The sequence below is a fragment of the Megascapheus bottae genome, chromosome 10, assembly GCF_031878675.1.
Source record: "Megascapheus bottae isolate mThoBot1 chromosome 10, mThoBot2.hap1, whole genome shotgun sequence".
NCBI lineage: Eukaryota > Metazoa > Chordata > Mammalia > Rodentia > Geomyidae > Megascapheus > Megascapheus bottae.
The window spans coordinates 16,797,017-16,822,944 of record NC_143518.1 but is presented as its reverse complement, the minus strand read 5'-3'; the positions used below and the strand labels follow the sequence as shown (position 1 = coordinate 16,822,944).

Genomic DNA, 25,928 nt, shown 5'->3' with positions numbered 1-25,928 from the left:
AGCAGAAAATCCACAGAAATGCTAACTACAAAATAACTAGTAAAACGCTTGGATGGAGGCATAGTTCAGGTGGTAGAAAACCAGCTATGAAAAAGAAGGCTGAGTAAGAGTGTTAGGACCTGAGTTCAAGGCCCATAATAAATAATCATCATCATAATAATGTATAATATTATTTCAAATATTATTCTTCCAGATCACTACATTACAGAGTATACATTTTCTTTAAATTCTTATGAACCTCATTTTCTAGTCCAGTAACAGAGTTACAAATTAGATCATCTGGTTTCCCCCAAATCATACTCAAACCCAATGTTAGTATTACTATAAATTATTCAACATTTTTCTTCTTTGTTTTTTTTTCTTCCCTGCTGGCTTTCTACCAAATAGAAGATGAATGGTTTTGTGAAAGGCCATGCTATCTATTTATACCGGTACTTATCTCTCTTTTTTTGGCCTTCAACTCATTTTCTCCTAAAACCCTCCACATTCCTTCTATACAAGAAGCATGGAAGAGATAAAGGATGGTGGGAAATTAATTAATTTGGGGCTTTTTCGTCTCAATTTTGGCATTCCACTTTCGTCGGCTAACCTTCATATTTATAGCAATATGCTTTTTAAGATAAATGAATAAGAAGCAAAGCAGAGAGTAGGTAATTCTTGTTTTCAACACCCTGAAGGATGGACCTTGTTTTTCCTGAGGTCATTCAGCAGAAGGTCCCTCCATCAGTCATTTATTTCCTTACCATAAGCATGAGTAAAACCCTCCAATGTCCTGCCTGCAAAGATACACTGTGAGAGGAGGGCTCAGTCCAGGTTAATCTGCATATGTATTTACCTCCATTGTGGAAGATAAGAAAACACACAAAAGTTGGATAACACTTGTTATTCTGATGGCAATCCCAAAGTTTTATTAGTTTCAACTTGGTATTCTATCTATTACTGCTTATCTGACAAGTCCTTTCACAGGTGATATGGACACAAATGTATATGAAATCATTTCCTCACTGTGATGAATTTACAGTCCAAATAGTCACATAATTTGGCACTACTTATCAAGAATCATCCATTAAATCTAATTTCCTTTCCCCTTCTCCACAAAAAAAGAATCATAACCAAGGTGGGCAGAAAAGTCCATCAAGCTCTCATCTTCAATTAACTACCCAAAAGCCAGAAGTGGAGCTGTAGCTCAAGTAGTAGAGCAGTAGCGTTGTGTACAAAGAGGCCAAGGGAAAGTGCCAGGCCCTGAGTTTAAGCCCAAGGACTAGTACCACCACCACTACAATAACAAAAGTTCATCCATAATAAGTTAACAATTCTAGATAAGCTACATAAGAAGTATTATAGCATAAATTACTAGCAAAAATGTATAGAAGTCTGTAATAGATGGAAAATTCATTGAAAAATACTAATAATTGATCACTGAGGGCATAACTCAGTGGTAGTCTATGTTCCACTTTCAAAAACCTAGAAGCTAGGGCCAAGAGTTTGACCTAGTGGTAGAGTGTTTGCCTAGCATGCACAAAGAGGACAGTGCTCAAGCCCTGAGCTGAAGCCCAGGACTGGCAAAAACAACAACAAGACAAAAAATAAAATAAAATAAAAAATGAAAAAAGTTAGTTACTTGTTATCTCTATGAAATCGTTCATGAATCCATCTACGAAGGACTAATAATTTAAATTATAATCTAATTATTGTGGTAGTTATACAAAGGGATTTCAATTCAACCTGTCATCTTCATTGATGTTACCCCTTTCATAATTCTCTTCCATCTTTTCCAAAGCATCATTTGATCCTTATACCAATTCAGTATTAGAACTTCCAATAGAATTAAAAGAAATAGACTTGTAGGCTGAAATTCTGGTGCTGTATATCTTATTTGTAATATTAGAATAATACAATCTTCCTGGATGTTTTGTCTGATTTTCATTTTATATATGTTTATTTTGCTTTGACCAGAATTCATGGTAACCAGCTGACACTCAATAATTGCGGAGTATGTTGAGCAATCTTGGAATGAGATTCTTTCAGGACTGCAGACAGGCATGAATACGGAACATGTTCTGGCAGAAAACACTGCTCTTCACATACCACTCCCAGGAGAATGTGAGAGAAGACAGCGTTTATCTACTTCTTACTTCTGTCTGTATCCCTGCCATCAGTGGTCTCTTCATAAAATGAGCAGAGTAGAAATCAAAATATAAGTAAGTAACTAATTGTTACATCTTTTTCCTCCAGCCCTTCAAAATTTTTGATGATCAAATGCCACATACAAATAGCATTTCATAAATCTAGTTTTAGCAGAGTGCTGGTGGCTCATGATTATAATCCTAGATACCCAGGAGGCTGAGATCTGAAGATTGTGCTTTAAAGCCAACCTGAGATGAAAAGTTTGTGAGATTCGTATCTCCAATGAACAATAACAAAAAAGAAGTAAGAAGTGGAGGCTTAGCTCAAGTGGTAGAGTACCAGCTGAGCAAAAAAGACAAGGGAGAAGTCAAGGCCCTGAATTTAAGACCCATTTCTGGTATATGTGCATGTACACACAGTGGACACATACACACACACACACACACACACACACACACACACACACAAACACATACAAGTTTCATAAGCAATCAGTAAAAAATAAAAGTAAAAGGGGGAGGATTGTTGAATTTTACTTTAAACTTCTGATTGGATTTTCAAGCTTGAAAATTGCAAATGTCCTCTTTCCTGGTGCTTTGGACAGAAATTAGGTACCACCTCAGTGAGAGAGAGGAAGAGAGAGGGATTTAAAAGTGATTATTACACAATATGTACAAGCAGCCAAAATGGTATTATGTTCAATTGTCTTTTAAAAACCCTTGTGTCCTGTTTTAGAGTGACTCAATGAAATGTCTGAAGAGATTCTCATCTTATGTCACCGATCTTTCCACCACACCCAGTCTTTGCTTCTTCCTACTCAGTGAATTTCCCAATTCTCGAGGATTTGTCACACTGATTTATAGCACCCCAGTTCATTTTCACTCATGTAAATAGTTCTGCCAAAATTGCTCATGTTGGCCACTGGGAAATTAGTCTGTAATGTGTGTGTGTGTGTGTGTGTGTGTGTGTGTGTGTGTTTATGTGTATTAGTCCTTGGGTTTGAACTCAGAGCTCTTTTGCTCAAGGCCAGCTCTCTACCACTTAAGCCACAGCTCAATTTCTTTTTTGGTAGTTAATTGGAGCATCTCGGACTTTTCTGCGTGGGCTAGCCTTGAACCATCGCTCCCAGCTCTCAGCGTCCTGAGTAGCTAGGATTAACTCTGAGAGCCACAGGCATCTGGTAGTTTTGTTTCAATTGTCACATAGTGTAGTACTTGGCATTTGAATTCTGAAAGGCGTGCACTTGAATGATTGCACTGCTATAGTGATAAAAATTAGCAAACAGAGACATGATAGAAAAGTGGCCATTAGGGAAAAAATAGAAAACCTAAGTTTAAGTCCACAAACAATTGTTAGCATAAATCATGTATTAATAGAACTCATAGTAGCTGTGAAAGGGCTATAAAATGAACAAGAGAAAAAAGAAATTCAGTAATAATAATTATAATAATGTACCATATGATCATTAGGAATCTCAATATAGTCACATTTCCTCCATGGAATAATGTATTTTCTAGTATTATTAGGCTGCTAAAATGGTCATTAAGAAAATAGAGTGATGATTATAAAGTCGTGTGTGTGTGTGTGTGTGTGTGTGTGTGTGTGTGTGTATGTGCCACTTCTGGGGACAGACCTGGGTGCTGTCCCTGAGCTTTTCTGTCAAGGCTAGCATTCTACCATTGGAACCACAGCTCCACATCTGGCTTTTTCATGATTGATTGGAAATAAGAGTCTCCCAGACCTTCCTGCCTGGACTGATACTCAGATCTCAGCCTCCTCAGTAGCTAGGAATATAGGCATGAGCCACAGGCTAACCAGCTATGAAGTCATTTTTTTTCTTTTTATTCTTCCAAATTTCTGTTTTATGGAGGAAGAATAAGCCAGACTATCAAGAACTAAATATCAAAAAGTAAGAAGGATTAAAAACAAGTAGAGATGGGCTGGGCGTGTAGCCCAGTGGTAGATTGCTCAACCAGCATTCACAAAGCCCTGGGTTTGATTCTTCGGTACCTCGTACACAGAAAAATCTGGGAGTGGTCCTGTGGCTTAGGTGGCAGAGCACTAACCTTGAGCAAAAAATGTCCAAGGACAGTGCCCAGGCCCTGAGTTCAAGTCCTTGGACTGGCACAAACAACAACAACAACAACAACAACAAAACCAAGTAGAGCTATGATATTTTTATTATCATGCTTTGGCTAAGTGTAATTGTTCTTAAACATAAGAACCTTCAGATGCCAGACAGAGTATCATTCATCAGTGAGTTCCTCTGATAGAGTTTCTCCTCCATGTTTTCATAGGTATTCGTGTGTAGTTTTCATAATTATGATCACAACAGTTACACTTGCAATTTCCTGAGTACACGCCACAAATGCTCAACATGTCTCTTACCTTATGTGTACCTCTCACTTACCTTGCTATTCTTTTCAAATTAAGAAACTGAGATTGAGCTAAGTCAGGAAATGATATGATCCTACCAGAAGCTGAGATTTGAACAATGATCTGAATCATGTTATGGCCTAACTTTAGCTGTTTACCACTACTTCCGTATAGTATTTGAACTATTAAATGTGTAGTTTTTAAATTAGCACAAGTCTTAGATTTTCTATTGCATATACAATGCATTTGCAGTCATTAATATAAGCACTGTATGGCAGCCTGGGCACTGTCCCTGAGCTCTTCAGGTCAAGGCTACCACTCTAACCCTGGAGCCACAACACCACTTCCAGTATTTTAGTGGTTAATTGGAGATAAGAGTCTCACGGACTTTAGTGCCCAGGCTGGCTTTGAACAGAGATCCCTACATCTCAGCCTCCCAAGTAGCTAGGATTACAGGCCAGTAGTTCATGTTTTAACATTTAAATTATCACCAATAGTTCATTTGTTCATTGTGGTACAGTATAAAAATCAGTTTTTTTAACGATGACAGCTACTCTTTATTGAGCACTTTCCATGACTGAAGTACCAACCTAAATATTCATTTACATGTAATGTGTTTTTTTATATTAGCTAGAGTGTTGTTCTACAGGATCTTAAATTCAAGTTGTTTGAGTATAATGGAATTTATTTCCTTTGGTCAAGCCCTCTTACGCAGAGTGAGACAGTGGGTAAGTCTTTTATACTGTTCCCCAGGCTACTGTCCTTGTCTTCACATTCAAGGCTGGTTGGTCTCTGATACCCTCTTTCCATTGTTGTACAGGGGAGAAGAGAGGAAGTCTGGATCAATTTCCTGCTAGCAGAGTGGAAGTTGTGGCTCTCACTTGTGTTCAAACTTCCTTACATCTCCCTCCACAGAGGTTGATGTAGGGTAAAGGGATCCCTTTCTTGACTTCCCCCAAAATCCATCCCCTATAGGCATTTTCATCTTCATGACAAAGGAGTACTTAAGGCTGGGACTATAAAATCCCTGATAACAGCTCAGATTACCAGAGCAGTTAAACCAGGTGGAGTTACCAGAATTCCTCCCCACCCTACCTACTTGGCCTGCCAGGAAATTCCCTCCTTTTCCTTTGTCATCAGAGCAGTGCGCCAGAAGCCCACTGAGATGATAGGTCCGTTCAAACAGCAAAGATGTCAGTGGTTGCCCCAGCCATCAATTAACTGTTGAATTCCATTGGCCACCTGTGTATGGCCAGCCCAACCACATGGCTGGTGGCCTATAAAAGTAACCTGTAGGGCCAGGAGTTTGGCCTAGTGGTTAAAGTGCTTGCCTAGCATGCGCGAAGACTAGGGTTCGATTCCTTGGTACCACATACATACAAAAAAAAAAAAGTAACCTGTAAGATTAGACAGGGTTGCTCTCTTCACTCACATCTTAGAGACAGCCCTGACCAGTCAGTATGATTCTCCATGCTAGGCGTGGGGGACTGGACCCTAACATAGGGGTGCCTAGAATAGGGAGAAAAGATGTGGAACAATCACTGTACTTCCACAATCTCCAAAAGCAACTACAACAATACTTTCACTGATTTAATGAGTAAAGTTTTGCCCAAACTTCTATGTGAAAAAGCAATGATTTCCAAGCTGGCACAGTGGCTCACAACTATAATCCTAGCTACTCAGGAGGCTGAGATCTGAGGATCTTGATTCAAAGCCAGCCCAGGCACTAAAGTCCATGAGACTCTTATCTCCAATTAACCACCAAATAAGTGAAAGTGTGGCTGTGGCTTAAGGGGTAGTACTGTAGCACTGAGCTAAAGAGCTCAGGGACTGAGCCCAGGCCCAAAGTTCAAGTCTGAAAGAACAGAAAGAAAGAAAGAAAGAAAAAAAGAAAGAAAGAAAGAAAGAAAGAAAGAAAGAAAGAAAGAAAGAAAGAAAGAAAAAAAGGAAGAAAGAAAGAAAGAAAGAAAGAAAGAGGTAAAAGAAAAAGAAAAAAGTAAAAGGAGAAGGCATGATTTCTACTATTGTGACAATGCCTTGAACTGAATGGACAGAACTTCTACATGAGAGAAAAGGAGACAGCCTACTTCTTGAGTACATGGACTCAGCACTGAGTGCAGTCCAGGCAGGCCATTACAAGCCTGCATGTGTGGATTTTCTTTGCTTCAGTTCTTTCTGAGCTAGCTCTGGAAAGAAAGAAACTCAAGATGTGGAAAGGTGGAGAAAAACAACTAGGTACACACCCTAGCTACATGGCTAACAGCAGGCTTGAAGAAGGAGCATATCAAGTAGAAATCTCAACAGTCTGGGATAATCTAATTCAGATAATCTACTTCAGACAAAGCATCCGTAAATGCCCTTGAATAGTCTTGTGGGAGGGGTGGTGCAGCCACATACAGAAACTGATGTCCATGAGAATGAACCATACCTAAGAAAACCAGATGAGTAGAGCATGTAGTACTATGGAAACCCATCTCTCTTTATTGTTCTTTTCCCATCTCTTCCACATTAAAAATCAATCCTGAGGTAATTATTTTGTCCCCAATGAATGAGATTTAAATGAATACAAACAAAATACCTTTAGCCAGAAATAAAATTTCTAAGGGAGAACTTATACCTAATGGGACAATTACTATGCCATCAGCAAGAAAGGTTAATGGGATTAAAGGTTAATACTACCTAAATGGAGTGTCTAGTTCAGATTATAAAAATATATTTTGGGCTTAGTGGGTCACACCTATAATCCCAGTGACTACAAAGGCTGAGGATAGTAGTTAGCCCTAACAGAGAAATCCATGAAATTTTTCTCTCCAATTAACTACCAAAAAAGCCAGAAATAGAGCTGGTGTTCAAATGGTAGAGCTCTAGGTGTGAGTACAAAAACCTCAGAAACAACATCCCGTCCCAGAATTCAAGCCCCAGAACTGACATTTAAAAAAAGGAAGAAAGAAAATACCCAGGAAAAAAAAATAAATACGTATTTGACCTATTGGCATGAGTTTAGAGAATTTATGCCACAAGCTAACATTACCTAAGTTTGAAAACTACCTTTTGATAGATTTATTTGGAAAGAAAGGCTATCGTTAATTATTTAAAAGTTGTTACCTTGATACATTAGTTGAAGCCCTCTAAGGTAATTTACCATCTCAGAACAATTTGGCTACTTCCCTTAGAAATTTGAAATGTGTTTTGGCCAATAAATCTAACTTTGTAGTAGTCACTTTTCTTAATGGAAGTGTTTTCCAGATGTTGCCTAAGTCTAGTTGTCTGGGCTCTATTCCAGTAAATGAGGAAAGCTTGATTTCATAGGTTGTCACTGTTGATTTTGTCTAACCTTTGGACAAATTGGTTCATCCCAATGTATTTACACTGGTATATAAGACTTGAGGACATTGGAGACATGCATCTGTCCATGTATGGGTAAGTGTCAGAGTCAAAAAGCTTCGTAGAATTAAATGAGTTTGTATTAAATGTGAAAAAGATTTATAAGAATAGTACTTGTAAAAATATGTTTTAGAGAATCAGATTTATGCTTAACACCTGTTAAAAAGTCTACAGTAAATTTGTATTGAGAGCTAAAGGAAAGATAGAACAATAATTTTGCTATGCTTGTTAAATTTAAATTTTATTGAGACTGGTTATTTTTTTCCCCAAGGTAGGATTTCAAACTTGCATTGTAAGTACTAGTTATACTTTGAATAGAGTTTTAAGATAAATCTATTTTTCATTTTGGAGATTCTTCTAAAGTTTTTAATTGGTCAATAATATGAATCTGGTGATCTGTTGACTTGAACTGCGTGGAATTTAATATAACAGTCAAATCTTTTCTGTGGAATTAATTCAAGCTTATTACTTTTTAGTTTTGTGTCAGGAATGAAAAGATTTCAATATTAAATTGAAAGTCACTGTAACGATGTGTGTAGCTTACACACGTTACTCGGTGGTGAGATGAAGCAGTTTTCTGACACTTTTGTTTGATTTCCAGCAAGGGAGCAGTAACTCAAGACAACCATGGCATGGACAATACTTCCCATTTCCTTCTTGTTGCTGCTTTCCATTTGCTTGATTGAACAAGTTTCATCTCAAGGTACCTGAGCTACCCACACCACTTTCATTCCCTAGTGACTCCTGATCAGCTAATTCTGATTTTTATAGTGACAGGAAATAGGCTTCTAAACATGTTGTATGTGCTTTAATACTGTTCACTGTTAAAATGAAAATATAGATGACATATTTATAAATGATGCTGAGTTTTCACCTTTTCTTCTCGTACTATGAAATCTTTCAAGAGGTTTTGATCTTTGTTTATAATAATTTTGGTACTCTATTCTATGGTTTTCCAAAATTTTAAAAATCAGGTATTTAATATGCCGGAGCCGTGCAATCATCAAAATAATTGAAAAGTTATATTTAAATAGCAGATTTTGGTATATATGTTGTCAAATAAATATAACTAAGCTTTTCTGCTAAATAAAGTATTGAGAAACAACTTATTTTGACAACAGATAGACATAGATATCATTTTATAATGAGCATTTATAATATTTCAAATCCAATTTTGTTTATCTGAAGCATTCTCTTTCTTACAAAGGACAGGGGTTATAAACAGTTTTAAAATCATTTTCGATTACAATATTGTGCAATTTGCAATGCTACCTAGATCAGTTCTAGATAAAGAATTCTAGATTTTCATTTTTGGACAATATATACTCTGCGTAAAATGAAAAATGCAAAAGAAACTGGGTAGCTGTGGCTTATGACTGTAATCCTAGCTACTCAGGAGTCTGAGATCTGAGGATTGCAGTTGGAACCCAGCCCAGGCAAGAAAGTCTGTAAGACTTTTAAAAAAGACTCTTAAAAAGGCCAAAAATGGAGCTGTAGATAAAGTGGTAGTGTGCTAGTCTTGAGTAAAAGAAGCTCAAGGACAGTGCACGGGCCCTGAGTTCAAGACCCCAGGACCAGCACCCCAAAAAAATGCCAAAGAAGAAAAACATTGTAAAATAGAAAAATGTCTCTATCATGAGACATAGATTAGAATTATTCTTTGCTATTGAAAAGCCAAGTGGAGGAAAACCCAGTCTCATGATTGTTACAAAGAGGTTATATTACTCAAGTAGGTATTTATGAATTTTTTTAAAACAACCTGCAGTTTGCATGAAAGATGAAAATGAGAGATGACTACCAACAGAGGCACAGTGGAAGGGTCACTCAGATAAGAAAGGATGGGAAAACACAGGAAGCAAATCTATGTAACCACATCTAAGGATTCTTCCTGTGTATCTGGTCTTTTCCTCCCGCTCTCCTATGATATTTTGTAATTTACAACACAAGGAGTGTCCCCTAAACCATATACTCCTCTTGGGTAAGATTGCTTGTTCACTGAAAGTTTGAATTACTAGCACTAAAGACAAAGCAGTCATCCATGAAAATTGGAAGTTTAAGTATTGAAAGTTGGTGCATTTCAGAAATCTACCAAATGTAAAAGGATAATCTTTTGATGTCGTTTTGTCTGCTTCTCTTGCCTTCTCAACCTTTTCTTGTTCTCTTTTCTTTATATATAATATATGTATTTATATACATACACTATATATGCATTTTTGTATGTATTGTGCACATGTGTGTATGCAGATTTTCTGAAGGTTATACTACTCTTTAATGTTTTATTTCATATTAAGACTAACTTTCCTGGATTCTCTTCTTTTGAGATTATTTTTCAGTGCATTTCAACATCCCTTTATGGATTTAGAACATTGCACCTGCCAATTTCTATTCCAGAAATGGATTCCAAGGTTACATTCCTGTGGTTATCTCTCAGGGAGGCTTTTCAGGTTGTTTTCCAGAGAAGTCTCAGAAATTTTTAGGGTAACTATGCCTTCACCATTGCTCATCTGCCTTGAAACCCTCAAGTTCATGACTTTCAGGCCCAGATGCTTTTTTGAAAGGTTCTTGATAGTGCTAAGAACCAGGAAAGTACCCAGTGTCAGTACACATAATCAGCAAGTAATCAATTAGTCTCTCTCTCTCTCTCTCTCTCTCTCTCTCTCTCTCTCTCTCTCTCTCTCTCTCTCTCTCTCCATATATATATATATATATATATGCATATATATATATCATAGACATTGGAACCAGTAACTAGTTGTATACCACTGAGAAAATTATTTTAAAAACCTTGCTTGTGTTATTTTTGATTTCTAAAAACATGTAACTAATACTCTCCTGGCAATATCATCACCAGTAATGGAGTCAGTGGCTGGTACAGAGATGCCCAATAAATGGCAACTGGTAATCTGATGATTGTTATAGCTGCAGCAGCTGCCCACCCCTCCAAGAATTTTTATTCATGGTAAAAAAAAAGGAAAAGAAAAAGAAAAATATTGTTTACTGTTTAACGATTTGTTTATCTACTCAGTTTAATGAAGAAAAAAGTCATATATGCACTTAGCCAATTATCAGCTAGACCTAGAGCTAACTTTCCTTTGTAACATTTTCTAAGCAGCAAAACTCCCCTCTCCCCCATCAATTGGCCTTGTTTTCCCTTATTGGAGATTTCCCTGTATCAGTGGTTTGGCCCGGTTTACCCTAGTATTGTATAATTTTAGATATACCAAGCTGTGCAGGGAGATGTGGGGAAGGGTATTCTAGAGATGCCATCTGCAACTGTGATTATAACTGTCAACACTACATGGAGTGCTGCCCCGATTTCAAGAAAGTCTGCACTGTAGGTAAGTGCTGAGAGCTGGTGTCTACTGTGTCAGCATCACTGTTCTGTGAGCTTCCCCTGGTGCCTCCCTCCTCTCTCTCCTCCCACCCTGCCCCCCACTCCATGCTGTGCTGCTCTCCTTCTGTTTCATCTCCTTTGCTTAGTACCTCTCTCTTCACTGGTGTAAATGTTGCAGTGCAATGTATAGAAGCATGATATCAAAGTTTGTGATTACTGGGGGAGTTTGAAATATGACATCTGCACACAACTACTGACTAGTGCCAGGGAAAATGTCCTGTTTAAATTGTTTCAGTTAGGGAATAAATATTGCACCTGAGAAGTCGTTCAGTAAAAATAATGCATAATTCCTTGCTAACAACTAGATATGTCGTTGTGTAATAATAGGATCTAGTTTCAGCAAAAGGCAAGCCTGAGCTATCTGGTGAGACTCTATCTCAAAAAAAAAATAATAATCATGGGTAGAACTATCCTGTCTACTCTAGTATTTAAAAGATACTTTAAATATAAGTACTTGTGTTCATGATGAGTTTCAGTTAATCACCCCCAAAACCTGAATTTTAAGTAAGTATTTCACTTGATTATATTTTGGATCATGTTGCCATAGACAAAGAAAAATTTCACAATTAATCTTGAAAATCATAATTTAAAAATGTCATATTTGTTCTAGAAATTGCATGTGAATATATCAACTATCGTGTAGTATCTTTTAAAGTATGTGTTGGATAAAGTAATTATTGTAAGTAAATCTTGGTAAGTCACTGTACCTTCAAACAAAGCTTATTTTGCAATCAGGCTTGTCTTTAAACAAAAAAATTGTGCCAGTACTACAGTGTGAACTTCATGTCCCTTAGCTTTTTCACTCTAGGCTGGCATTCTACTACTTGAGTCACACCTGCATTTCAGGCTTTTTGATAGTTAATTGGAAATAAGAGTCTCACAAACTTTCCAGGCTGGGCTGGTTTTGAACTATGGGGCTCAGATTCCGTCCTCCTGATTAGCTAGGATGTACTAAGCATGAGCAATTGGCCCCCCAGTAAGGCCTGTTTTCTTTAATTCAATGGGATTAGGCTGAATACTTTCAACTTTACACGGTGCCCACTTTGCCATAATAAAGGTCCTCTGCATTATATATGATTTTCTTCTGCCTGAACAATGTTCATTTGTATTAGGCAAGTTTGGGTTTGACTGTGATAAGATATAAACATTCAATCATTGTAAATGACCAATAGTTTGAAGAGAAGATGGAATAATTTCATATGCACGGTAATAACTATTTAGGCACTTCTCCATTTTTCTGTTGTCCATCCATGTAAATGAGTCAGACCACACTGGGGGTTCTTTTGGCATCTTAAAGAGAAAGGAATGCTTTCCTGACTCATTATACTTCTTTATTGACTTGAGTTATCCCTATTTGGGACACCATCTTTTTTTTTGTTTTTAATGATTCTTCAAATTTGTAATGAAAGACTTAGAAATGGACTTTTGAAATTCTAGTCAGCTCTCAGGTGGGAAATAGCTACCAAACATATATGTATGGCTTCGTCAACAATAATCTATGCCATTTGTTTTGCTCTGGGTAGAGCTTTCCTGTAAAGGTCGCTGCTTCGAGTCCTTTGCACGTGGGAGGGAGTGTGACTGTGACTCCCAGTGTAAGACGTATGGCAAGTGCTGTGCAGACTATGAGAACTTCTGCGAAGAAGGTAAGCTTGGCAAGATCCCTCAGCGCTCCTCAGCACAGCCTGCTCTGTGTGCTCATTTTAACTCTGCTCATACCACTGAGCATGCAGTCTGTCCTAGGTCCTAATTGTCTTAACATAGAACGTATTTTGTAAGGTGTGTATGCTGGTATTGAAGCTTAAACTCAGCCCACATGCTGTCCTTTAGCCTTTCTGTTGGAGGCTGGCACTTTACCACTTGAAACAGTGTTTTGGTGTTTAGAGATAAAAATCTCATGGGTTTTTCTTACCCCTGCTGGCTTTAAACTTTCAAATCTCAGATTCCTCAATAGCTAAGATTGCAGTTGTGAGTCACCAGTGTTTGGCCTATTTTATAATTTTTTTGCATGAAAATAAAAGAAAAAAAGCATCTTCTAAATGTACTCTTTATTTAATTTTTATAACTGTAACCCCTCTGTTCATCACCTAACAATAAAAGTGCATGAAAAAATGAAGCGTCTCTTAAAAGGACCAGTCAGGCTCCAGAGATTGCAGACTGAGGACAGAGAGGTGGTTCAGATTGAGATTAAATGAACAGTAATTAGCTCACTTATTTTTTCTTGTCCCACCCTAATAGTACTGACTTTCCCAAGACCACTGTCTTTTAGCAGTAGGTGCTTTTTTACACTCAAGGTTTGAATCTATATTTAAGGCCAAATCTAATGCTTCTTTGAACAAGTAAGTGACTTTGTGAATTACTGTAAGTCAGAGAATTTACAGACAAACCTACTAAAATATTACTGTGAAGTTTTTTTCCTTCTCACATCTACAGGTCTTGTAGTTCTGTTTATACAAAGCCAGTGTATGGTAAAATACAAAAGGAATAGTTTCATTTGAAAATCTTCTTCCATATAAGTCCTGAAGGAATGCTTTAAGAGTCTGATCAAAACCTTCCAGATGCTTACAAGTTTTAAATGTACTTAATTAATAGACCCTTTTCTCTCACAAATCATAATCTTCAACCCTACTTTATTAAAATGAGACTGTTTCCTGGAGGTAAAGGTGAAAATAAGCATGGCTTGCATAATCTTATCATTTTATTTACACAAGGAAGAGCCTCCTGCTTCTTTAGAATGACAGTGAGACAGCAGAAAACTTTTACTCAGCAGGGTTGAAGATGTTTCTTCATTGTGCAATGTTTTTATTGGAATGTGTTCCAAAAATAAATGGAGATAGCACCCCTTATGATTAAAAAAACAACAAAAACGAAAGAGCCCTTAGATCTCAGCATTCCTGCAGCTGACAGAAGGGGTGACACGTATTTACTCATTACACTGATTTGGTTTTGTTCTTGTTTGATTTTTAGTTTTATGGCCAAAACAATTTTAGTAAATCAACTTACAGTTTATTTTGTGAGATGATGGATGGTGAGGGAACGTGGCTGGAGCTCTGAAGTATTAAGAGAATATCTTATAGTATTTACAACCAGGAGCAAGGAACAGTGGCAGAGTGCTTGGGAAGTAAGCCCTGGGTTTGATTTCTTGGTACCATGTACACAGAAAAAGCTGCAAGTGGTGCTATGGCTCAAGTGGTAGAACTCTAGTCTTGAAAAAAGCCCAACATCAGTGCTCAGGCCCTAAGTTTAAGCCCCAAGACTGGCAAAAATAAAAGACAATACTTGATCAGGGCACAGGTATGTCTTGCCCGCAATCTTAGCTACTCAGGAGACTGAGATCTGAGGATCCCATTTGGAAGCCAGTTCAGGAAGGAAAATTTGTAAGACTCTTATCTCCACTTAACCACCCAAAGTCCAGAAGTAGGGCTGTGGCTCATGTGGTACAGGACTAGCCTTGAGCAAAAAAGCTAGTGGATAGCTCAGGGTCCTGAATTCAAGCCCTATTATAAGCATGCACACACACACACATACACACAGCACACATGCACATGTACACATAGTCACATGCATGTACACAGAAGAAAGAAAGGAAGAAAGGAAGAAAGACAGACAGAAAGAAAGAAAGAAGAGACAGCAAACAAGCAAGTTTATACTTGGTGTTTAGGGAGAAATCAGTGAAATTAATTAAAGACACTCAAGTAACCTTATTTACAGAATTTATGAGGTTAGTCATACTTCTTACCTATACATCTAAATATCATACCACTGAGGGTGTCACTGAAGTCAAGTGTATCCAAATGTGGGTAAGGAAACAGCCTAGTAGGTTAACTGCTGGCCCCAAATCACTAACTAGTACATGACTGAACCTTCACTCAACTTGAGATACATGGTGACAGCGATGGCGTGGAGATGTTTGATGGGTAATGCACAACTCTTTTCTACTCTGACAGGTCTCGTTCCTCTGTTTTCATACCTTTCAGAAATCCCTGTCCTTTCTTCTGACCCTGAATGTTCCATGGCTTCTCTTCCAGACATGAAAAGAAGTGAGGAATGGGAACAAAAGCCATTAAGTTGTTTCTCCTTAGGAAGTGCAATACATTTTGAGGAAAAGCATTTATGTATAGGCAAAAACACTTCAGAATATTCATGTCAAACCTTTATAATAAAAATAAAGTAAATTGGTGGGTTAAAGAGAATGCTTAATAGAGACACTATACTTCTCTTTCAAGAAATAAGGTGTTTTCATCCACATATATAGTTTTTATAATTGTACAAGGACATCCAAATGAATGAAGCTCATGCTGGCATATTTGGGAGCAGACAAATACCTACAGAAATCTTGAATAATTTGAATAATTGTGAACATTTTCTCAGTTTGAAGATGAGGACAGAGTTCAAGTGAAGTTTAGCTGTTTGTACAAAGTTATAATGGTAGACACTTGGAAGTTAAGACTGGATTTAGGACTTTTGATTCCTGAGATTTTGCTGTCACGAATTACCAAAATCTGTGAGTCAGTATTTATTTGATAGCAATACAACCTGCTGGTTGTTTGGAGTTGTTCATGTTGGGCAGGAGCCTTCCTGCTATGGCTCTTGCCAGCGTCTGTTCTCAAAACTAGATGAACCCATGCTTTTCAGTTAGCACTGCAATGAATATGAACTGGATGTTAACTGACCTGTCTTGCTTGGACTCAGTGCATAACCCCACAACTCCACCACCTCCCAAGACTGCACCTCTGCCTCCGGGAGCATCTCAAACCATCAAATCCACCACCAAACGCTCACCCAAATCACCAAAAAAGAAGACTAAGAAAGTTGTAGAATCAGAGGAAATAACAGAAGGTAGGAAGATGTCAGATGTAACTACAGGAGATTTCTTAGATGAAATAACCTGTAGGTGGAATACACATCTGAGTATTCTGAGTGGGTAATTTATGAGTCATTGAAGGCTCATTCTACATTTGTTTACTTCATTTAGGCTGGAGTTTAAACAAAGTATAAACACTCAGGTATTTATAGTCTTTATTACAGACAGCCGGCATGGACTCTATTGAAGTAATCAGAAGGGAAACAATTTAGTGCAAAACTGAGAAAAAATATATATGAATTCATTTTTTTCTAGAGTAGGTTCTTTGGCAAATTTTTGCAAATGTGGGAAAGTTTAGAGAAAATGACCTTACTAATCTGTGTGATAAGCTCAGAAGATGGGCCTTTTGACAGTTAACCATATTGTTAATAGAGTTAAAAAGAGCACTGATATTTGTGGATGAGTTACCAGTCATTCTTCTTCCATTAATTGCTGTTGGTGTGATGAAACTTTTTATTTGATTTATAGAACATTCTGTCTCTGAAAATCAAGAATCCTCCTCCTCCTCTTCCTCTTCTTCTTCAAGTATTCGGAAAGTCAAGTCTTCCAAAAATTCAGCTGCTAATAGAGAATTACAGAAGAAACCCAAAGGTTTGAGCATTGATAAAGATCAAAGACTATATCAATGCCATGTTAACAATAACTTTTTAAAAGTACTATGTACTGGTAGGAAGATTTGAGGATATCACAGTACTTGAGGGTGGGAGGTACTTTGGAAAAATCATTTTAGGTTATTCCAAGAAATGAAAAATAATTTTAGGTTTTTCCAGCTAAGAAACCACTTTGGAGAGTAAAGGATAAGAAGATACTTCGGCAGTGACTGAAACCACAGGCTGACAGACCTACAATGACTGTGGTGTTTGATTGTGACTCTTATCTGCCCAGTCATTGTGTGTCCTCTCCCTCCCTCCTTCCACTCTCCCTTCAGGCTCTCATTTTCACTTTCCCAGCATAGCACTGTATATAGGACTTCAAGTGTGTTACACCTACCAATCCTTCTTACAAATCCCTATGGAAAGGCTAGATTATCTACACCTTATAGATCATCTCTGTTACTCTCAAATAATGATTTATTATATCTGTCTATCTTCTCTCTGGAAAGAATGTGCCACAAAGTAGGCTATTACCTTCTGAGAAGGACATCTTCTGGATTTTGCTCTTTGTATTTCCTCAAATTCTAAAATGCATTCTTTTTCTCTAGGAAATACTGGATTTTTGAAGAATTCTATTCCCTAGGTGGTTGTGGAAGCTGAAGCAGCCTCTTTAGCTAAATAGCCACATATTTAATCTTGGAATCATTCCAAGGTCTTGCTCACAATCGAAGTACAATATATGCTTGCCAAATCAAATTCATCTCAGAGAAGAGTCCTTTAGACTTTCTAGTTCATCTACTGGGTAGCTGCTAGAGGAAACCATAAGTGGAGTCCTTTTATTGCCTGGACAGCCTGTTTCCCCAGAATTGTCATTTCGCTGGGCATAGGAAAGAGCTAATAGCCCTTGTTATGGGATGAGTCAGCAAAAATCTTGTTGATACAGGTTGATTCTTCTGAGGCTTCCTTGGTAATTATGAGATGGGACTAGACTTCCAGGAGGAAAGAGCAATGAGGAATCAGGAGAAAGCGGGGTGGGGAGGGGGGCAGAAAAAAAGCAAAGATAAGGCATTTTGATGTAAAGAAATTAATGTCATTGATCATTAGGGTAATTTCAAAGTTGTCCTTGGCGTCCATGTATTATTTATACAGGATTTTACTGGAGTCTTTTATTCCTTGTCTCATTCATTCTCTCTGAAAAACAGTCCCACAAAGATAGGTTATATATATGTCATTTGAAGATAAATTAATAGACATATTCAAGATTAGGAATTTGCTTAGAGCCATACAACTACTCAGTGATAAGGATGGGAAATTCAGGTTACCGTTGAAGGCAAAAATTACCCCCCAAAAAAAACCCCAAAGAAAAATAAAACCCCCCAAAACCCAAGATGTATTTTTTTTTCTCTAGCAAAAGACAACAAGAAAACTCCTAAAAAGGAACCTAAGCCAGAGCCTCCAATTGTAGATGACGCTGGAAGTGGACAGGACAATGGGGACTCCAAGCTCACCCCAACTCCTGACATTGCTACTACCCCATCAAAACCAATAAATCCGAAACCCAATCTTCCACCTAAGTCTGACACTCCCAAAGAGGCATCTTCCACAAAGAAAGAGACAACAGTTAAAACTAAAGAGAGCATGGCCACAAACAAACAGACTTCTACCAGTACAAAAGAGAAGACTACTTCAGGTAAAGAGACACGAAGTGCAGAGAAGACATCAGCTGAGGATCCCACAAAGCCTACCCCTAAAGCTGAAATCACTACCAAACCCCCCGTCCTGTCCACCACCTCCAAAAAGCCTATACCCACCACCACCAAGGAGCCAGCACCTACTACTCCCAAGGAACCTGCACCCAGTACCAAGGAACCAGCTCCAATGACACCCAAGGAGCCTGAACCCACCACCACCAAGGAACCAGCACCCACCACACCCAAGGAGCCCGAACCCACCACCACCAAGGAACCAGCACCCACCACACCCAAGGAGCCCGCACCCACCACCACCAAGGAACCAGCTCCCACCACACCCAAGGAGCCCGCTCCCACCACCACCAAGGAACCAGCACCCACCATTCCCAAGGAGCCCGAACCCACAACCACCAAGGAACCAGCACCCACCACTCCCAAGGAGCCCGAACCTACAACCACCAAGGAACCAGCTCCAACTACGCCCAAGGAGCCCGAACCCACCACCACCAAGGAACCAGCTCCAACTACACCCAAGGAGCCTGCACCCACCACCACCAAGGAACCAGCACCCACCACCACCAAGGAACCAGCACCCACCACTCCCAAGGAGCCCGAACCCACAACCACCAAGGAACCAGCACCCACCACTCCCAAGGAGCCCGAACCCACAACCACCAAGGAACCAGCTCCAACTACGCCCAAGGAGCCTGCACCCACCACCACCAAGAAACCAGCTCCAACTACGCCCAAGGAGCCTGCACCCACCACCACCAAGGAACCAGCTCCCATACCTGCCACCACCAAGGAACCTGTTCTCACCACCACTAAGCCTGTCCCCACCACCCCCGAGGAGCCTGTACCCACCTCCACCCCCACCACTCCCAAGAAACCTGTACCCACTACCCCTGAGGAACCAGCTCCAACTTCTCCTAAAACACTGACCCCAACCACCACCATGGAGCCTTCTACTCCTCAGAATACTCCTGACGCAACTCCTGAGTTTCCTGAGGAGCCCACACCAATGGGTCTTGACAACAGTCCTGAAGAGCCTCCAGCCCTTACAACGAAATTTCCTGAGAAGACAACAATAGCTAAAGACAAGACAACCGAAAAAGACACACAAACCACGCCTGAAAGTACAACTGCTACACCTAAAATTACAACTAAACAGACGACAACAGAAGAAAAAACTACTCAATCCAAAATAACAAGCACCGCCTCGCAAGTAACATCCACCACTCCTCAAGGTACATCACCTAAAGTTACTACTCTCAGAACGACTCTAGAACCTAAAGTGACTCCTGAAGCTGAAGAAACCATGAATAATCTTGAAGAAACAACTCCTGGATCAGAAGAGACAACTACTAGTGCGAAGGCAACAACTCCCAAACCTCAGAAACCAACCAAAGCACCCAAAAAGCCTTCTACCAAAAAGCCAACCAAAGCACCCAAAAAGCCCACTTCCACCAAAAAGCCAAACCCTCCTAAAGTGAAGAAACCCAAGACTACACCAGCTCCCCCAAAGAAGACTTCCACAATATCTGAACCAAACCCGACCTCTGTAGCAGAAGCCATGCTGCAAACCACGACCAGTCCTAGTCAAACTCCAAACTCAGCTATGGTTGGCATAAATCCAAACAATGAAGAGGCCAATGGTGCAGAATCTGGAAACCCTCATATGATCCCCAGACCCCCTGTGCTAACTCCTATAGTCATTGCAGGCACTGACCACTCAGCAAGAGGTCCCAATCAAGACATGTTCATCCATCCCATGATTTCAGGTAATGAGAATCAATTACTTTTATTTTTCAGATTGGCAATTGCTGGGCATGGTGATACACACGGGTAATTCCTACTTGAGATTGTTGAGCTTGCGTCCAGTCTCAATTACACAGCAAGTTCTAGGTCAGCTTGAGCTTCATAGTGACACTTTTCAAAATCAAAAAGCCAAGGAAAATAGAGGGAGGGGGAAAAATGCCTAACCAAAGTTAGGTTATTTTCTATCTGAAGTAGAACTGTCCTTATTTGGTATCACTCTGTGGAGATATATTATCAAGACCTCAAAGTTGTTACTTTCTGAATTTTAACAGCTTCCTTTGAACAGAGGAGTAATCAGAGTGAATCTATTTGGTCTTAAGAAAACTAAGTAAAAACCTACCACATATAATAAACAGATGGCCTCTAGAATGTGAAAATATTCAGTCAGGAGTCCATCCTTAGTAAGAGCATAATGTGAAGAAAAGTGTTTCACTGCAATTTCCTTTTCCAAACCAGCTCAAAAGCTATGCCAGACATCATGGGTTCAAATATCACACGATGAATGAATGTTTAAATTATGTGAAGAGTAAGAACTTCTGGCCCATTCTAATTTACAATTACTTTTATTGTAATACCTTTATAAGTTTAAATAGGAAAATAGTGTAATAAGTGTAAATAGGAAATGACATGCTTCCCTGTCTTCTGCATTAATGTGTTTGTTAATTTGTTTTAGATGAGACCAATTTATGTAATGGTAAGCCAGTAGACGGACTGACAACGTTGCGCAATGGGACATTAGTTGCATTTCGAGGTGAGCTATGTACACACTTCTACTACTATGATGGGGTACTACATAAATCAGATTCATGGGAGATTGCTAGTTTAGTTGTCTGTTGTAGAAAGGAATAATTGGTAACTGAGTTCTAGCTGAGAATCTGCGAGATTAGGATTAACAAGATTAGATACACAAATAGAGCAAATGAAATAGACAAAGCGTTGCTGTATTTTCCATTGTTTGCACTTAAAAGGCCATATAGTGTGTATTTCAGTTCCACAAATGAGATGACATTAAGATTTATAAGCCTGCTCTATTTTTTTTTTGGCAAATAACATCTCAATAGTGATGTAAATGAAAGTGTTAATACTCAGTGATAGGTTAGCAATTGGCTATTTCATATACACAGAATAAAAAGTCCGTAAGATTTTAGTAGTCATTAAGTTGTAATCCTTTAATTCTAAAACATAAGGACATGGAAATCCAGAGATAAGTGACTATACGGGTAACCCAGAGATAAGTACAAAGCCAAAAGGCTTTGAAGTAAAACTGAGCAGCTGCCAGGCATGGTGGCTCATGCCTGTAATCCTACTAAGGAGGCTGAGACCTGAGAATCGTAGCTTAAAGCCAGCCCTGGAACTAAAGAGTAGGAGACTCTTAGCTCCAATTAATCACTAGAAAATGGGAAATGGGGCTGTCCCTTGAGCTGAAGAGCACAGGGACAGTGTCCAGACCCAGAGTTCACAGCCCCATGACCCACCAAAAAAATAAATAAATAAAAAAAATAAAAAACAAAACAAAAACAAAAACCCCAACCAACCAACCCAAAAAACCCCCAGAAAACTGAACAACTAAAATATTTAAAAGGTTTTGCTAAATTTCAGACTAAAGACTAAAGAGCATCTATCAAAAATACTCAAATTATCCCTCTTGGCCATACTTCAATACTTTTTCTTTATAATAACATAAAAGTTGCTTTCACCTTGGATTGATAATAGGTTTGAGTATTCAGTCTGGAGGCTGACACGTCTTTTTAAAATTTAGGTCATTATTTCTGGATGCTAAATCCATTCAGGCCACCATCTCCACCTCGCAGAATTACTGAAGTTTGGGGTATTCCCTCTCCCATCGACACTGTTTTTACTAGATGCAACTGTGAAGGAAAAACTTTCTTCTTTAAGGTAACAAAAATAATTATGAGAAACCAGCAAATAGTCATTGTAGCTTATTAAAATCATCTTAATCTCCAATTCTGAAGTATCTTCATATTTTAACAAACTATTGTTATTAAATAACTTCATGTCACTAATGGTGTACTTATTCAAACATTTGAAGTTGACAATGAGTTTCCAGTCTATTTTCTCAAGCTGTTAACTTAGTTTTCTTTTCTATTACCAGGATTCTCAGTACTGGCGCTTCACCAATGATATACAAGATGCAGGGTATCCTAAACAAATTGTAAAAGGATTTGGAGGACTAACTGGGAAAATAGTAGCAGCTCTTTCTGTAGCAAAGTACAAGAACAGGCCTGAATCTGTGTATTTTTTCAAGAGAGGTATGTGTTATGAATTTGACAAAATTGTTAGTTTCAATATTTTATCATGTGGTTTACTGTCAAAACTATCTTTAATGGCTGGAATCAAATGTTCGTAATGAAGAAAACAAAAATGGAGGACATTAAGAGGTAGATGTTTTGACAGGCTGTTCGTTGAAGTTTTTAGGCTACCTATGTAACAGATGTTACCACTTAAGTTAAACTTTATGTAGAATTATGCAATTTGTTAGATTTAGTCATTTAACATTCATTTCAGTATTGAATACCTTTCACTATAGATATTATTGTGGTATGTTTTTATGAAAGATTAAAAAAAGCAGTAATTTCCTTCACATTGTAAATGTTCTTTTGCTGTTTCTCGAGGATTAACATCACTTTTCATATTCTATGTGATTTTCTAATATATGACAGGTGGCAACGTTCAGCAATATACTTATAAACAAGAACCCACCAGAAAATGCCCCGGAAGAAGCCCTACTATAAATTATTCTGTCTACGGAGAAGCAGCACAGGTTAGAAGACGTCGCTTTGAACGGGCTATTGGACCTGTTCAGACACACACCGTCAGAATTCACTATACACCTATCAGAGTTTCTTACCAAGATAAAGGTACATCTTGTTCAAAATTCCTATCCATGAAACTGTTGTAATGGGTTCTTAAAAAGTAAGATGGGGTCTGGTGGCTCACGCCCGTAATCCTAGCTACTCAGGAGGCTGAGATCTGCTGATTGCAGCTTGAAGCCAGCCTGGATAAAGAAAGTCTGTGAGACTCTTGTCTCTGATGAACCACCAGAAAACTGGAAATGGAGTTATGGCTCATAAGTGTTAAGAGTGCTAGCCTTTAGCAAAAAAAGAACTCAGAGACAGCACCTCAGGTTCAAAACAAAAACCCAACCACAAAAAAAACCAAACCAAACCAGATCAAAAAACCTTAATCACAAGTAGACCTAATACTCCTAAATAATATAACTTACACATAAGTTTGCTTTACTAACCAAGTATCAGTTCATTTTTCCTTTTGTTAGAAGAAAGCACTTTATTCAAATTTGTTAATTATAAATTATAATGCTTTTTCTCAAGCATCTCTTATTGAAAGCATAGTACAGATCTGTAATGCTAAAAATTCTTACAAGGTTTGGAACCAGAGCTGTATGAGGCTCTGAGATCAGTAACTCATTTAAATAGAATACATAGGGAACAAAGCTACTGCCAGGCACTATTGGCTCACACCTGTAATCCTGGCTTCTCAGGAGGCTGAAGTGTGAAGATCATGGTTTAAAAGTCAGCTTTGGCAGGGAAGTCCATGAGATTTTTTCTCAAATTAAACCATGAAAAGCATGGTTTCCTCAATTTATAAGAGTATGCCTATAAATCTACAAGTAAAACCAATGGGAAGTAAAAGATAAATAATTATACTTGGACATGATTAATAAGTATTCTAAACATTCATAGTGAGAACAAAGGAGGATATTCTTAGAAGACCACAGGGCAGGGGCTCAATAGCTATGTGCATATGATCATATAAAATGATGCTCATCAATGCTATTATATTGTTTGCATTTATTTTTACCAATAGCTTTATTTCATTTTGTCTCTAATTTTGATTTCTGTACCCTTTGTCTTGCATATAAGTGTATCTGATATGCAGAAGAGAAACAGTGGGGGGCCGGGAGTTTGGCCTAGTGGTAGAGTGCTTGCCTAGCATGCACGAAGACCAGGGTTCGATTCCTCGGTACCACATACATAGCAAAAAGCCAGAAGTGGTGCTGAGGCTCAAGTGGTAGAGCTCTAGCCTTGAGAAAGTCCAAGGACAGTGCTTACGCCCTGAGCTCAAGCCCAGGGCGTAAAAAAGAAAAAAAAAGAGAAACAGTGGGACAAAGAGTGAATTAATTCAGTAATGATACCAGATACTATGTTGGAAATGAACTATACAACTTGGGGGAGAAGGGGGCCAGGAGAAGGAAAACTGGGAGAAAGCAAGGGAGGAGGGTGACACAGTTCAAAAAGAAATGTACTCTGTAACCTGTCTCAAGGAACTGAATCCCTTTGTACATCACCTTTATGACAAAATTTAAATTAAAAAAAATGAGAAGTGGAACTGTGGGTCAAGCAGCTGAGCATGAGCCTTGCACCCAGGCCTGGGTTTTAAGACCCAGGACCAGCACCACAAAAACAAAACAAAACCCCCAGCTATTTCTAGGACTGTAGCCTACTCCCCATTTCTTTTGCCTTATCCTTATTTTTAAATTAAAGTAGTGAGTATGTTGCAACTTGTTTAAAGTCTCTCCCTTACTCGTGTAGACTACATTTTCATTTGGTATCTTCAATTCAAAATGCTCCCTGCAGGCTTCCTCCACAATGAAGTTAAAATGAGTACCATGTGGAGAGGGTTTCCAAGCATGGTCACTGCTGCTGTAACACTGCCCAACATCCGCAAACCTGATGGCTACGACTACTACGCCTTTTCGAAGGGTAAGCTACTGGGTGACATCTTAGTACCCTTACAAGTTGATCTTTCTTAACAAAGTATGAGTACAGTTAAAGCTCAAACCTAAAATGCTAATTGCAATGAATACTGGAGTGCAATTAAAATGCCAACGCTCAAGAGATCATGATAAGCAAGTCATTCCTTTGGCACAGATACTGACACTAGTTTGTGTCCATCACCTGTGGTATTAATAGATTACATAGTACAGATGATGAAAAGGCTACTCCTGAGAAACAAACAGCGAATAAAATTAGGTTAGAGCACATTTTTCTCTGAAAAGCCCAAAGGCATCTATCTCAAGAAAATTGTATTTCAGAATAACATAGTTCTTCTTTATTTTCATTTATTTCAAGAAAGAGATGAATACAATTTTCATCAAGGCAATTCATTTTCTTTTTGGCAGAAAGTTCAAAGTAATGAATGAAAACATTTGTGATATTAAAATGATCAACACTGAGTATAATGTATACAAAATATTTTAGTTCAAATGTATACTTTTTAATTAAAAAATATTTTTCTTCCATTTAGATCAACACTACAACATTGATATTCCCAGTAGAACAGCAAGAGCAATTACTACTCGTTCTGGGCAGACCCTCTCCAAAGTCTGGTACAACTGTCCTTAGATGGATCAACCAAAGAAGAGGCATATACTTAAGATAAAGAAAAGAACAATAAATGTTGACACAGAGAAACATTTTATTAATAAAGAATTTTGAGATAAGCAAACCAATTTAAATATAAAAATGTTTTTCAACTTGATAATTATTACACTAAAACATACTGGACAAACTTATTCACAGAAATTATATTTTACAGATCATTTAATTAATGTTTCCTCTATTTATGCCTCCTCTTCCTCCCATGGCATGGCTTACACCTGTAGAAGAAAAAGCAATTACATTAAAAAGAAAAAAAGGAAATCA

At 38.3% G+C, this 25,928-nt stretch overlaps 2 protein-coding genes across 6 annotated transcripts in view; one reads left to right on the top strand and one right to left on the bottom strand.

Annotated features, from left to right (window-relative positions):
• Positions 1 to 8,488: 8,488 nt before the first annotated feature.
• On the top strand, positions 8,489 to 25,735 carry Prg4 (proteoglycan 4). Of its 4 annotated transcripts, XM_090340214.1 has the most exons (12): positions 8,489 to 8,590; positions 11,103 to 11,225; positions 12,805 to 12,924; positions 15,971 to 16,117; positions 16,611 to 16,733; positions 18,144 to 20,207; positions 20,918 to 20,995; positions 22,004 to 22,140; positions 22,358 to 22,514; positions 22,926 to 23,123; positions 24,861 to 24,986; positions 25,531 to 25,735. In XM_090340214.1, the coding sequence occupies exons 1-12, from the start codon at positions 8,515 to 8,517 to the stop codon at positions 25,626 to 25,628; spliced, it is 3,447 nt and encodes a 1,148-aa protein (XP_090196340.1). In that variant the 5' UTR covers positions 8,489 to 8,514; the 3' UTR covers positions 25,629 to 25,735. The 4 variants fall into 4 exon arrangements, with proteins under 4 accessions (XP_090196340.1, XP_090196343.1, XP_090196342.1 ...); XM_090340217.1 differs by lacking the exon at positions 11,103 to 11,225; XM_090340216.1 differs by lacking the exon at positions 16,611 to 16,733.
• Positions 25,684 to 25,928, bottom strand: part of Tpr (translocated promoter region, nuclear basket protein) — a 54,136-nt gene continuing 53,891 nt past the window's right edge. For both annotated transcript variants that reach the window (XM_090340212.1, XM_090340213.1), the window contains exon 52: positions 25,684 to 25,882. In XM_090340212.1, the coding sequence (XP_090196338.1) occupies positions 25,827 to 25,882 (56 nt within the window). In that variant the 3' untranslated portion in view covers positions 25,684 to 25,826. The remainder of the gene's footprint in view (positions 25,883 to 25,928) is intronic.

What these genes read in the sequence shown, in the direction of transcription:
- Prg4 (XM_090340214.1), top strand. Translation starts at nt 8,515, where the DNA reads ATGGCATGGACAATACTTCCCATTTCCTTCTTGTTGCTGCTTTCCATT. An exon ending in CAAGAAAGTCTGCACTGTAG is followed by an intron (nt 11,226 to 12,804) that starts GTAAGTGCTGAG and finishes TGCTCTGGGTAG; the next exon opens with AGCTTTCCTGTAAAGGTCGC. An exon ending in ATCAGAGGAAATAACAGAAG is followed by an intron (nt 16,118 to 16,610) that starts GTAGGAAGATGT and finishes TTTGATTTATAG; the next exon opens with AACATTCTGTCTCTGAAAAT.